Genomic DNA, 13,973 nt, shown 5'->3' with positions numbered 1-13,973 from the left:
TTACAGAACAATTTATATTCATTCAGAAATTCTGGTACTGAAAAGCACATTATTTGCGACTTCAGTTAAAAACCTCACCTGTTTCTTCATTTGCTACATACCTCGTCGGCTTAAAATGACATTGCCAGGAATTGAATCAGGTAACTGGGCATTCACTCCCGTCTTCACCCAACGTCTAAAACAAATCTAGTTGAATGATCCACTCAGCCTATAGCTCCAATGCTTTTTGCCATGTCAACTTGTATTTTCAACTAGACTAAGTGGGACCCGTTGGGTCCCAGCATCACACGGGAGGGATGGTCACCAACGTAATATTCCACCTCTCCACCAATTCCAATACTGCTCGCCAGTGGGGGGGGGGGAGCTGTCTATTGCGCTAGTATGGGTGTTGCGGGCTGAAGGTACTGGTTTCCAGAGGGCAAGTATAGACATTGTGGGCCGTATGGATGCTGGGGCAGGCATCCAACTGTTGCAACGATTTTAAAAGCCAAGCCAAGGCAAACAATTGGGCTGCAGCCATCCGACAACCAAAATTCATTTTGTGAACACAAACTTGTTAAAAAAAAAGGCGAGGCAAACAATTGGGCTGCAGCCACCCGACAACCAAAATTCATTTTGTGAACACAAACTTGTTAAAAAAAAGGCGAGGCAAACAATTGGGCTGCAGACACCCGACAACCAAAATTCATTTTGTGAACACAAACTTGTTAAAAAGGCGAGGCAAACACTTGGGCTGCAGACACCTGACAAACAAAATTCATTTTGTGAACACAAACTTGTTAAAAAAAAGGCGAGACAAACAATTGGGCTGCAGACACCCGACAACCAAAATTCATCTTCTGAACACAAACTTGTCAAAAAGGCGAGGCAAACAATTGGGCTGCAGACACCCGACAAAAAAAATTCATTTTGTGAACACAAACTTTTTTAAAAGGGCTGCAGCCACTTTACAGCCGCATCAAGGGGACTCACCGCGGAGTAGACGTGCGTTCAGTGTTATTCGCTGCTCTGAGAGCCGTGACCTTCTCGCTTCCTGGTCTGGCAGAGACAGAGTGAGGCACGACACTTCCTGGTTTTATAGTCCCTCCCCTGCCACCAGGGGGGGGGGGGGGGGGGCAGAGAGAAATGGGGATTTTGTAAAAACATTAATATATCTCTCATTTTTCATCGACGGAAAAAATCCTCCGCACTCATACGGCGGAGGATTTGCCCACCTCTGAGCGAGGTGGACAAAAATGACGGCCGTAGTTGGCGGCGTTCTGTCGGAAATTGCAGCACAGTCGGCCAAAAGCGGTCAAGATCAGAGATTTAGTAATATAGATACTATAATATAAAATTATGCAGCAAAGGAATTAAAATGTGGAAGAAGTTTGCTTAATTTATTCAGTTAGTATTCTACAAGATTAGTTTAGTTTATTATTGCCACATGCACCAAGGTACAGTGAACAGCTTTTTGTTGTCAGCTATCCAGTCAGCAAAAAGATTATGCATGATTACAAGTAAACCTCCCACAGTGAGCAGATACTGGATAAAGGGTCTAACATTTAGTGCAAGATAAAGTCCAATAAAAGATACTTAGAAGGTCCCCAATAAGGTAGATGGGAGGTCAGGACTGCTCTCTAGCTGGTGAGAAGACGGTTCAGTTGCCTGATAAAAGTATCCCTGAATCTGGAGGTATGCGTTTTCAAACTTCTGTACCTCTTGCCTGATGGGAGAGGGGAGAAGAGGGAATGACCCGGGTGAAACTGGTCCTTGATTCTGCTGATGGCCTTGCCTGTCCATAGTCGAATAACAATGGACTCTCAAAGTCTTGTGCAATACTTTACTGTTTGACTTACTGCCTGAATGATCATAGATGCCTGAAAAATAGCACTTGAAGATTACATTTCAGAAAAACCTAAACTGCATATACTAGCTTGAGAAAAATAAAAAATTATAAAAAAGTTACATAAACATGCAAAACTTTGAAAACTTGATCTTTATTTTCAAGTTCATAACATTGCAGTCTTCATTATGTTAAAACTGTGCAAAAACACTCATAACAACTCAATCATAATAATTTTGGGGCACATCCAAAAAATCCCAACACACGACAATGAAAAAGCTTGTTATTGGTTTGTAACACGTATATCTTAATGTTCCAGGGTATGACCCCACTTCATTGGGCTGCTTTTCATAACCGGCCACAACATGTCCAGGCTTTATTACAAAAAGGAGCTGACCCAACCTTGGTTGATAAAGACTTTAAAACAGCCCTTCACTGGGCAGTGCAGGTAAGATTATGTTTTAAAATCATATTCAGTTACTTAAGTAGCCGGTCACTCGAGTAGTATATGGAGGGATAAACTGGTATGATCTGGAACGAAACTAAAAGGTCAGGTCCTAAGTTCATTGATTGACTGTTGCATAGGCAAATGGATATATAGGGAATGGATGGAATCAGGTTTGACATGGACATTGCTCAGCAAAGGACTTACTCCTGTGCTACATTCTATCTACTTTCATTATTCTAAATTCTAGTGAACATGGGTCTAATCACTCTTCTTGTACCAGCCCTGTCAACCCAGAAATTAATCTAGTGAACAGTTATTGCAGTCGTTCCAGGACATGCATATCCTTTCTTCAGTAAGTTGAACACATAATACTCCTGATGTGGTCTCACCAAGTTCCCACATAATTTTGGAAGAATCTTTGCCACTGTATTTAAATCCTGTTATTATGAAGGTCGACATAGTTATTTGGCTTCTTAACTGTTTTCTACACCTGCTTTTTGCTCTAAGAAGAAGAATTCCGAGCCAAAACAGCATTCCAGAAATGCTGTCTTACCTGCTGAGTTAATCCGGCACTTTATGTCCTTTTTTTTATAAACCAATTCCTTGTTTCTACAGGGGTCTGAAGAAGGGTTTCGGCCCGAAACGTCGCCTATTTCCTTCGCTCCATAGATGCTGCTGCACCCGCTGAGTTTCACCAGCAATTTTGTGTACCTTGTTTCTACATGTTTGCTTTCAGTAAGAGGGGTACAAAGACATCAACTATTTTCAATTTATCACCATTTAAGTAATATTCTGCCTTTCTGTTTTGCATGCCAAACTTAATAATTCACAATAATCCATATTAATTGTTTTATGTCTTAAAAGAATAACTTTCAGACTGTCTAAAATCTCTTCAAAACCAATTGAATATTAGCCAATAGCCTCTGGTGCTAAGTTGCGATGCAATTGTAATGTAGCATATTATGATTTTCTTTTAGCTCTAAGCTTTATGCCAAACAACTATTGGGTACAAGACATGGTGAGAGTGTAAACGTTAATATTTGTAATGTATTTTTAATAATGAAAGCATTATAATTGACTTTGCAGATAACCTAATAGCATTTCTGAATAATATCAGTCTAACATGTCACTCAATACACTCAAGAGTGGATAGACTCGGTTTGTACTCACTAGAATTTAGAGGATTTGGGGGGATCTTATAGAAACTTACAAAATTCTTAAGGGGTTGGACAGGCTAGATGCAGGAAGATTGTTCTCGATGTTGGGGAAGTCCAGGACAAGGGGTCACAGTTTAAGGATAAGGGGGAAATATTTTAGGACCGCGATGAGAAAAACATTTTTCACAGAGAGAGTGGTGAATCTCTCGAATTCTCTGCCACAGAAGGTAGTTGAGGCCAGTTCTTGGCTATATTTAAGAGGGAGTTAGATGTGGCCCTTGTGGTTAAAGGGAACAGGGGATATGGAGAGAAGGCAGGTACGGGATATATAGTTGGATGATCAGCCATGATCATATTGAATGGCGGTGCAGGCTCGAAGGCCTACTCCTGCACCTATTTTCTATGTTTCTATATATTTTTTATCAATTCTACTTTGTTGATTCTACCCCAGCTCATAATATCAGAAAATGGAAGACTACCATCACTGTTGAATGTTGCAATGTTCTTCCTTTGTCCTTTTCACCAGAGTGGGAATAGAATCATGACTTCTATAATTTTGGATCATCACCTGACCCCATCTATAATAAACTATGATGATGAAAATGGAAAGACCAGTGTTCATATAGCAGCAGCAGCCGGGTACAGTGATATCATCTATGAACTTGCAAGAATACCAGAGTGCAATCTGCAATCACTTGATGTGGATGACAGGTACTATAACTATAACTATTCCATGGGATGTCATATCTTGTGTTTGTGTAATTTGTAGGAAAATCCATATATAATTATATCAGCACAAAAGTTACATACTATGCATTTAAGGATACATGAACCAGAACTATCCCAGGACTATCAAACATACTAATATTTCCTGAACTACTACCACCTTTGCCTTTATTAGGCAGTATAAAGTAAATTGTGTTGCCAAATGCCTTATTAATAACACACATGCACAAATCCATTTATTTTGTTATTTATATTTAAACAAAAAAGAAAGCAGAATGGAAGGTACTCTTTTTTCAGTTTCTTTAAGGTTTTATTTGAGCAAAATTTCTAATATAGGGTCATGCAGTTGCTATTTAGTCGAAGGCATACTTTTGCAAATCAGAGAATTGATCACTAAAGTTGATGCCCTGATATCAACATGTCCAATCTTACAGAAATTAAAAAGGGAACAAATAATATGAGAGAAAATGAAAGAAACAATTCATCGTTGATGGTTTCCTAGTATGTCCATTTACGAAACATAGAAACATGGAAAATAGGTGCAGGAGAAGGCCATTCGGCCCTTCGAGCCTGCACCGCCATTCAATATGATCATGGCTGATCATCCAACTCAATATCCCGTACCTGCCTTCTCTCCATACCCCCTGATCCCTTTAGCCACAAGGGCCACATCTAACTCCCTCTTAAATATAGCCAATGAACTGGCCTCAACAACCTTCTGTGGCAGAGTGTTCCAGAGATTCACCACTCTCTGTGTGAAAAAGGAAGGCATCAATGAGCGAATAGGATGCCTATAGGAAGTGTCTTTGAGGGAATAAGGTTGGGGGTTCTTATTTCAAGGTTGGCTGAATCATCTCCAAATCACCTTCGCTCCCATTCATCCTTCATTTACCACTTGGTCAACTTTACCTAGTACCCCAGGTCCGCAATTGCAGTAATGTTCTATTCCCCTCAATAGACAATAGGTGCAGGAGTAGGCCATACGGCTCTTCGAGCCAGCACCGCCATTCAATGTGAACATGGCTAATCATCCACAATCAGTACCCTGTTCCTGCCTTCTCCCCATATCCCCTGACTCCGTTATCTTTAAGAGCCCTATCTAGCTCTCTCTTGAAAGTATCCAGAGAACCGGCCTCCACCGCCCTCTGAGGCAGAGAATTCCACAGATTCACAACTCTCCGTGTGAAAAAGTGTTTCCTCGTCTCGGTTCTAAATGGCTTACCCCTTATTCTTAAACTGTGGACCCTGGTTCTGGACTCCCCCAACTTCGGGAACATGTTTCCTGCCTCTAGCATGTCCAAACCCTTAATAATCTTATATGTTTCAATAAGATATCCTCTCATCCTTCTAAATTCCAGAGTGTACAAGCCCAGCCGCTCCATTCTCTCAGCATATGCCAGTCCCGCCATCCCAGGAATTAACCTTGTGAACCTACGCTGCACTCCCTCAATAGCAAGAATGTCCTTCCTCAAATTCCTCACCAGCCAGGTAATGGAGTTGACCAGCTTTAGTTAAAACTCCAGTGCAAATTAGTGTAAAGAGTTTTGCCAGTTAAGGTTGGCTTTTGGTTTGAGGCTTGCATGCATCATATCCACCTTTCCTTCATAAAAGCTGAGATCATAATGTCAAGCTTTGCCTAGTAATAACAGTTTCATCTTTGATTCACCTCAAAGACATAAACACCCAGTCAACTTTCAGCATTGCTCATTGGAGGTGGCTTCCTTTGCAAGATTCTGCTGTGGTCCTTACAATGCGTTTATGCCAACATAAAATATCCCACTGCATTAATTGAATAAAGAGCTGGGGAAGTTCTCTTTGTGTCCCATCTAATAGTTATCTCACAACCAACATTCCAAAATCAGGTTTACTATTAAGAATTACAGAGTGAAAATCTTACAGTTCAGCAGAGACCATATTTTTTTGAAATGACATTAACTAAGAAGCACTTCAGAACTTCCTGCGAGGTAGTATATAAAATTTGGTATTTTAACTTGATGGACAACAGCTTAATTTTTTAATTATATATACTCTTAATAATAATAATCTTTATTGTCATTGTACAAAACCCAGAAATTTTGTTGGAGCAGTCCTCCAGCTGCACAGGAATATGAGTATAAAATACGTTTAAAAAAGAACTATTAAAAAAATTAGACTATAAACATATAGGAGTATGGGCGGGTGTGTGAGAGAGAGGGGGGGAATCAGTGTGGGAGGGGGATAGATTTCAGTAGTGTCACAGCTCTATGGTAGAAGCTGTTTTTTAGTCTTGTCATGCGGGCGCTCAGTGTCCTGTATCGTCTTCCTGAGGGCAGGGGGGTGAAGAGGCAGTGTCCAGGGTGTGTGCTGTCTCTAATGATGGCCTTGACCCTCCGGATGTAGCGGGTCCGGTAGATGTCCTCCAGTCTGGGGAGCTGGGTGCCAGTGATCCTCTCAGCAGTCTTAATGACGCGTTGGAGAGCTTTCCTGTTCTCTGCGGTGCAGCCAGAGTACCATACTGTGATGCAGTATGTGAGAACTGACTCGATGGCTGAGAAGCTCACCCTGCTGTTGTGGGAGACGTGCCCTCTTCAAGCACCTCAGGAAGTGAAGCCTTTGAAGTCCTTTCTTGGCCTTCGCCGTAATGTTGACGGTCCAGGTCAGGTCGTGGCTGATGTTGACCCCGAGGTACCTGATATTCTGCACAGCCTCCACTGTCTCGCCGTTAATGGTGATGGGCTGATGGAACATTTCTTAATGTTGAAATACATTTGTTAGAGAGCTTAATTTTTCTATGTAATACTGTGAGAATGGAAAAATCAGAGGAAGAGTGTTTATGGATGAGAGTAAAAGCATCACCCTCACTGTGAATACTTTTTATTCATCAGGCAGCTGTGCAGAAAACCTGAGACATCGGCTGTTATGAAACACGACAAAGGAATCTGTTTTTGCCCATTTCTTAGTAAATGGTTATATCAGCATAAGGGATCAAAATACAGATGTCAAGCAACATATAATCTCTGTTTCATAAACAGAAAGAGATGATGAGCAAACAAATTGGACTGCATTATAACCATTATTGCCCATTTCAGCAAAATAATAAATAACAATTTAACAAAAAAAACAAGTTGCAATAATATAGCTTTCTATCGTGTCTACAGACTATTCTAGAGCTTTTAGCATTTAATGATTTCCATTCTAGGTTATTGTTGTATGTCATTAGACATTACTATCAATTAGTGCAGAAGAGGATTCCATAAATAGCAGAGGCATAATCGCTCTTTTGGAACATTGAAAACGTTTAGTTTCATTTGCCAGCTTTATACTAAAGCACATTATGATTTATAGATTGAAAATTTGGTGATAGTGCATTCGTAACCTTAGAACATGTATTCCAAATTACCTTACTTTTTTAAATAAATGTATGCAGTTCCCAGGGTAGGAGAGTCTAAAATTGAAGGACATTGGTTTAAAGTGAGAGGGGGAAATTTTAATTAGGACCCGTGGGTTAACCTTTTCATACAGTGGGTGGTAGATCGATAAGAAAGATTTGAAAGAAGGTGGTCCAAGTGCAGGCAAGTAGGATTAATTTAGTTTATCAACTTGGCCAGCATTGATAGGCTGGGCTGAAGGGTCTGTTTCTGTGCTACATAACTCTATGACTATGACTATACTGCTACCGTTCCTATTCTGTGCATGTGAGATAGCAGTAAACATCCTTGCTATTATTTTATCTGACAGTTTGCAAGTTCTCAGAAGTGTTCTGGTTATAGATAAGTTCTGCTTATCTACCCTGAACCTCTGAACAAATTTAAAGAGCTCCAGGTTCAAACATCATGAATCTCTTTCTGCTTCTCAACCCAGAGTTGCAGTTTCACTGTATAATCAGTGAGAAATTTACACTTTGAAATCTATTCTTACCCTTAAATCTTCTTTGTAATTTTTACCACATAGCTTTCCCACTATACTCATGTCGAAGCATCTGATCAAACATGCATTGTTGATATGTGTATTAAGAATCAATGGTATTTACTAACAAGGGGTAAAATATGTTGCCTTTTTGATATGTGTTATCATTTCCCCAGGACACCACTTCATTGGGCTGCTGCTGCTGGGAAGGCAGACTGTGTGCGATCTTTGATAGAGCTAGGCGTGGATAGCAGTCCAAGAGATATCAATGAAAACACTCCTTTAACATATGCAATGTACTGTGGGCACACAGCATGTGTCAAGCTGTTTTCACAGGAGAATAGGTGGGTTGCACAGAAACCTATCAATTATTTGTGTGAAGAGCATGTTGGATAAATAATACATTGCCCCTGATCTAGAGTACCACCTGGCTACAGTATAAATATGTTCAAATGAAAGATTGCAGCTTTTCTGTATTTTTCAACTCAACGTTTTTTAGCTTTGGTGAATTGAATTAAGTAACTTACGGTATAACACAAAAAGTGAATCTATCAGGCTAAATAAAGGATAGTATTCAAACTAATGATCAGGTTAGCTCATCTCTCTCAAAAGCCGTACTATTTTCAGATGAGACTGCATGTGTTGTGCTAATTATTGCAGAATTATGGACAGCTTTTAGGGCAATGTTGGAAACAAAGTCTGATAGGTCATGTTCAACATCATGCAAATAACTCTATTCAAAAGACAAACCACCAGGATACAAGATAAACTGAAGAATAAAAATGATGCTACAAAGGCGACACTAATTGCAAGGACTAATGCTAACTTTTTCCCAGTAATAATTATATTATAAAGTTACTATGAAAATGTGTTAATTAGTTATCCTGTGGTAATAATACCAGCTTAAAAAATAAATTAAATTAAATTAAATTGATTGATTGCTAGATACAGCATGGAAACCGGCCCTGTGACCCATGTCAACAATCAATCACCCATTCACACTATATTATCCCACTTTTGTATCCATTCCCTACACATTCGGGTCAATTTATAGATACAAATTAACTTACAAACTCTCACATCTTTGAGATGTGGGAAGAAACCGGCCTCGGTGGCGCAGCGGTAGAGTTGGTGCTTTACAGCGCTTGCAGCGCCAGATACCCAGCTATGGGTGCTGTCTGTACGGAGTTTGTACGTTATCCTTGTGATTGCGTGGGTTTTCTCCGGGATCTTCAGTTTATTCCCACACTCCAAAGATGTACAGGTATGTAGGTTAATTGGCTTCGTGTTTGTGTAAAATTGTCCCTAGTGTGTGCAGGATAGTGTTAATGGGCGGGGATCGCCGGTCGGTGTGGTCCTGGTGGGCCGAAGGGCCTGTTTCCGAGCTGTATCACTAAACTAAAAAAAAAAACGAAACCTGGAGAAAACCCATGGGGTCACAGGAGAACGTGCAAACTCCACAACAACAACAGCATCCAATGTCAGGATTGAACCCAGGTCTCTGACGCTGTGAGGCAGAAGTTCTACAACCTGTGCAGTGATACAACATAAACAAACATCATTGCATACATAGATAGAATTTTTAGGACACCAGGATGCTCCCTATAATTAAAATACCCTAAAATAAATCAACAAGTAGATTGGTCAGTAGCATCTTCACTTGTCAGTTGTAAATATTATTGAATATGGGTTATCCTTCTACTTCCCTTCCTCCTTCCTCTTCCAGAATACAGTTAGGCAAGTTGAGTAGTAACAGGTAGAATAGCATAATTTACATGTCTCCAAGAAACTTATCGAAGATAGACACAAAAAACTTGGAGTAACTCAGCGGGTCAGGCAGCATCTCTGGAGGAAAGGAATAGGTGACATTTCGGGTTGAGACCCTTCTTCAGGCTTAACAAAATGTATTTCATAATAGCCCAGAACATGCTGTGATATATTTCTCATTATTGCTGGTTAAAAACCTCTGGCACCTGAAATTAGATAGGGATACAAAGGAATGCACAAAGTAGGATTAATTTAGTTTATCAACTTGGCCAGCATTGATAGGCTGGGCTGAAGGGTCTGTTTCTGTGCTACATAGCTCTATGACTATGACTATACTGCTACCGTTCCTATTCTGTGCATGTGAGATAGCAGTAAACATCCTTGCTATTATTTTATCTGACAGTTTGCAAGTTCTCAGAAGTGTTCTGGTTATAGATAAGTTCTGCTTATCTACCCTGAACCACTGAACAAATTTAAAGAGCTCCAGGTTCAAACATCATGAATCTCTTTCTGCTTCTCAACCCAGAGTTGCGGTTTCACTGTATAATCAGTGAGAAATTTACACTTTGAAATCTATTCTTACCCTTAAATCTTCTTTGTAATTTTTACCACATAGCTTTCCCACTATACTCATGTCGAAGCATCTGATCAAACATGCATTGTTGATATGGTATATGGTATTGTGTTTCCTTTCTCCTCCAATTGATGCACTATTTAAGTCTCCAACAATGTAACCATGAATGAAAACACTATAAAGGCATAAATAAATTAATTGCCTTGCATAATTGAACAAGAAAAATAAAACACAATTAAGTTTATTTTTCAGTTGAGTTTATAGCATCACAGTAGGTTACAATCATAGTGAAACACTTCACAGACAATGAAAATTTAATTTTAAAACAAGAAAATTAATTTCTGCCATTTTTTAAAATTAAAGTTAAAATAGTGCCTTCCTGTTTAAATTTCTGCATTAGTCCCGTGCAGATATCCCAATCATTACCTTGCGTTCTATATAACGTTTAAGTACAATTTAAATTTCCTTCTTTTACTTCCTATTTTGCCACCTCTAAGGATTATTTAAATTGATTGGTCAAATCAGTTTGATTTTGCAGAGAATGTCAAATTCAGGATGTCAGGAAGAATTCTGTGCTCTAAAGCTGCCAAAACATTGTGAACAATGCTCTTCCAAGGCGAATAGGATGATTCTTTCATCAAACAACAAAAGGCTGAAGGAACTCAGCGTGTCAGGCAGCATCTGTGGAGGGAATAGACAGATGACGTTTTGGGTTGGGATCCTTCATCAGCCCTATGTAACTGGTGGCGGAAAGCAGGAAAGGGAGAATAAGGTGGGGTGGAGGTGGGGCAAGTGATAGATGGATACATAACATAGAAACATAGAAAATAGGTGCAGGAGTGGGCCATTTGGCCCTTCAAGCCAGCACCGCCATTCAATATGATCATTGTTGATCATTCAAAATCTGTACCACGTTCTGGCTTTTTCCCCCATATCCCTTGATTCCCTTAGCCATAAGAGCTAAATCTATCTCCCTCTTGAAAACATCGAGTGAATTGGCCTCCACTGCCTTCTGTGGCAGAGAATTCCACAGATTCACAACTCTCTGGGTGAAAAGGATTTTCCTCATCTCAGTCCTAAATGGCCTACCCCTTATTCTTAAACTGTGACCCCTGGTTCTTGACTCCCCCACAATCGGGAACATTTTTCCTGCATCTGCCCTGTCCAATCCTCTAAGAATTTTATATGTTTCTATAAGATATCCTCTCATCCTTCTAAATTCCAGCGAATACAAGCCCAGTTGACATCATATGTCAGTCCCGCCAACCCGAGAATTAACCTGGTGAACCTACGCTGCACTCCCTCAATAGCAATAATGTCCTTCCTCAAATTAGGAGACCAAAATTACACACGATACTCCAGGTGCAGATACAAGTGATGAATGGCAGATTGGTGGAGTATGTAACAAAGGCTAGATGTGAAAAGGAAACAAGAGAGCGACAGATAAGTAAATTGTTAAATGTGAATGCAAAGGGGGGAATATGTGTGGACATGCACAAGTGGGGAGAGAAAAGTGGGAAGATAAAAAGGTAATTATGGGACTTGGAGATGGAGGATGACGAGGGGAAAGGAGCAGGATGACTTGGGTGGTGGAAATAAGTGCAATTTGTGTATCCTGGGATGAAGGTTAAGGGAAAGAGAGAGCAAGTGGGAAATTGGAGAAATCAATGTTAAAACCGTTGGGTTGTAAGCTTCCCAAATGGAATATGAGGTGTGTTCTTCCAGTTAGCGCAGGGCCTCGCTCTGGCAAAGGAGGAAGCCATGGGTAGAAAGATTGGTATAGGAAAGGGAAGGAGATTTTAAATGGTTAGCAGAATGCAAGTGTTCAGCAAAACGATTGTCTAATCTATCTTTGTTCTCACCAATGTAATGGCTGAATAGCTTGAGAAGTTACAAGTTTCTTCCACCACCTTTGAATGTCCAAATTAAAATCATCCCTGGTGAAAAATAGAGAATCTTTGGAGAATGATATGGTTTTATTCACATAGGAGAACATATTATTCCGGCTGATAAGTTTTTTGCAACCAACACCGAAAAATGAACTAAATGGCTAAAGCTACAATTGGTCCTCAAATGAAAGCTAGCCCAGTTGAATTTACAACTCAAGTAAGAATAAAATGTACAAAGTAACATGCCCCTCAGAACACTAATGGTAACATTAATCCCTTCACATAAAATCAGCACACATGAGCATTTTCCGGTACAAAATGCACTTGGTCGGTAACTATATCAAATAAGCAAATCAGTAACTGTGAACAGGCTTCAAAATATATAGTAATAAAAAATGTAAAAATAATTCATTTAAAGTAACAAACTAAATACAGGGAAGAAAACTATAAAAAACATGATGTATGTCTCTCGCCAATGATCAAACAATAACATAGTATGAAACTAAACATTACAAAAAATCCATAAAATCAATGGTTACTTAATGTTTTAAATAATAGTCAAATTAAGAATTTAATAAAATCAATTTAAAAATTCTTGCAAATGTTATTATTTACCACAGATCTGACCCTACAAGACAGCAATCTGCTCAAAGCACAAAGAAGAAGGAGGGACGTTTTAGTGTTTTGAACCAGATATTCTCCTGTAAGAAGAAAAAAGATGAGCAAAAAATCACTCGGAAAGATAAAAACAAGGACAAATGTCTGAGAGATGAAACTTCTGAAGTTGATGAGATCATAACAACTTTTGATTGCATTTTGGATCCCAAAAATTGTGATGACCTGGAAAAGCGGGTACAAGAGAATAGACTGAGGAAAACAACTGCAGAGCTTACAATTCGAAAATGCCGGCCTTCAAACAAAAACCAAATATATAAAAGTCTTCCCCCTATACAGACAGAGAGCCTTCCACCACCAATGCGTAACTATCCTCTGTTTTCAAATTCACCTTGTATGATTCACGACGCAGATAGTAAACCTAGTACACATCATTTTGCGCACAGATCTCAAAAGAGCCGCAGTGAACATGACTTGTTTGTGAATCGAACCAGTGCTCAACAAATTTTGGATGGTCTTTGGGCTAAAGATACCAATCATATTTTGCCTCACAAAGCATGGACTGCTCCTCCTTCAGCAAAGTTGTTGGAAGTTTTTCTGCAAGAAAGGGCCAAACATATGGAACTCTCACAGCATCCTCACCTTCCCTACTTACACAGCAATCCTAAAGGTAATTCTTAAAATATTGTATTAAAATTATTGACTTCAAATAGCACTATATCTCAAAACTGTTCATGCATTTAAATGGTACAATGTAATGTAGATAAACCTGTTACTAACAGATGAACGCTACAGGTTTAGAAAAATCTCTCTGCACTTCAACAAGTGCACTAACACAACTTTTCACGAGGAGCCCACACCTTTATCTCCCAGTCTATCTGACAAACTGATTCCATGCTAATTAACATCAATGCTCTGAAAGGGATGTTTACTACTCATTTGCACCAATGCTGATAATCATCCAAGAACTGCAGTGTGATATCTTCAATTGCTGAAGAGTGACCAAGAATATTTGACAGATTTCTAGAGCCAGGAGTGATTTACTGTGAACGGCCCCATACTAAAGAAAATGCCTTTGCTTTTACTC

General features: G+C 39.5%; 1 protein-coding gene across 1 annotated transcript in view; it reads left to right on the top strand.

The window, feature by feature from the left end:
- ankrd55 (ankyrin repeat domain 55) overlaps nucleotides 1-13,973 on the top strand; it is a 70,114-nt gene that overhangs the window by 41,958 nt on the left and 14,183 nt on the right. Inside the window, exons 6-9 of the mRNA XM_055634538.1 lie at nucleotides 2,145-2,273; nucleotides 3,957-4,141; nucleotides 8,218-8,385; nucleotides 12,892-13,556. Coding sequence (XP_055490513.1) covers nucleotides 2,145-2,273; nucleotides 3,957-4,141; nucleotides 8,218-8,385; nucleotides 12,892-13,556 — 1,147 coding nt within the window. The remainder of the gene's footprint in view (nucleotides 1-2,144; nucleotides 2,274-3,956; nucleotides 4,142-8,217; nucleotides 8,386-12,891; nucleotides 13,557-13,973) is intronic.

Source organism: Leucoraja erinacea, chromosome 1 (genome assembly GCF_028641065.1).
Source record: "Leucoraja erinacea ecotype New England chromosome 1, Leri_hhj_1, whole genome shotgun sequence".
Taxonomy (NCBI): Eukaryota; Metazoa; Chordata; class Chondrichthyes; order Rajiformes; family Rajidae; genus Leucoraja; species Leucoraja erinaceus.
The sequence above is the reverse complement of the archived record's forward strand: the minus strand, read 5'-3'. Positions and strand labels throughout refer to the sequence as shown.